The 582-nt window shown below is 71.3% G+C and overlaps 1 protein-coding gene across 1 annotated transcript in view; it reads left to right on the top strand.

The window, feature by feature from the left end:
• Window positions 1-420, top strand: part of LOC105854494 (late histone H2B.L4-like) — a 1,835-nt gene extending 1,415 nt beyond the window's left edge. Inside the window, exon 2 of the mRNA XM_012733892.1 lies at window positions 184-420. Within this exon, the coding sequence (XP_012589346.1) occupies window positions 184-420 (237 nt within the window). The remainder of the gene's footprint in view (window positions 1-183) is intronic.
• The last annotated feature ends 162 nt before the right edge of the window (window positions 421-582 follow it).

Genomic DNA, 582 nt, shown 5'->3' with positions numbered 1-582 from the left:
TAAGCCCGGCCCCGTGCCACTCCGAGGGGCGCGGCGGTGGCAGTCACGACGCCCCGCGCGGCAGCGCACGAGGCTGCACACAGTTCTGTGCTGGCCTCTGGGGAGAGGCTGGGGCTGCGCAGTGGTCCTGCCCAGAAGCAACAGTGCCTCTGGTTAACTCAGCACCCACCCCCCCTTCGCCAGGTGCACCCCGACATCGGCATCTCGTCCAGGGCCATGAGCATCATGAACTCGTTTGTGAACGACGTGTTCGAGCAGCTGGCGGCCGAGGCGGCCCGGCTGGCCCAGTACTCGGGCCGAACCACCCTGACATCCCGAGAAGTCCAGACGGCCATGCGCCTGCTGCTGCCCGGCGAGCTGGCCAAGCACGCCGTGTCCGAGGGCACCAAGGCCGTCACCAAGTACACCAGTGCCAAGTGAGCCGGCAGACGCGAATAAAGGCTGAGCTGCTGCTGTGCGCCGCGTGATCGAGGCGGGGGCGTGATCGGGGCGGGGGCGTGGTCGGGGCGGGGGCGGGGTGGGGGCGGGGGCGTGGTCGGGGCGTGGTCGGGGCGGGGGCGTGGTCGGGGCGGGGTTGGGGGC

The sequence above is a fragment of the Condylura cristata genome, unplaced genomic scaffold (genome assembly GCF_000260355.1).
Source record: "Condylura cristata isolate star-nosed mole 26May11 unplaced genomic scaffold, ConCri1.0 scaffold00042, whole genome shotgun sequence".
In the NCBI taxonomy this organism is placed as follows: Eukaryota; Metazoa; Chordata; class Mammalia; order Eulipotyphla; family Talpidae; genus Condylura; species Condylura cristata.
The sequence above is the reverse complement of the archived record's forward strand: the minus strand, read 5'-3'. Positions and strand labels throughout refer to the sequence as shown.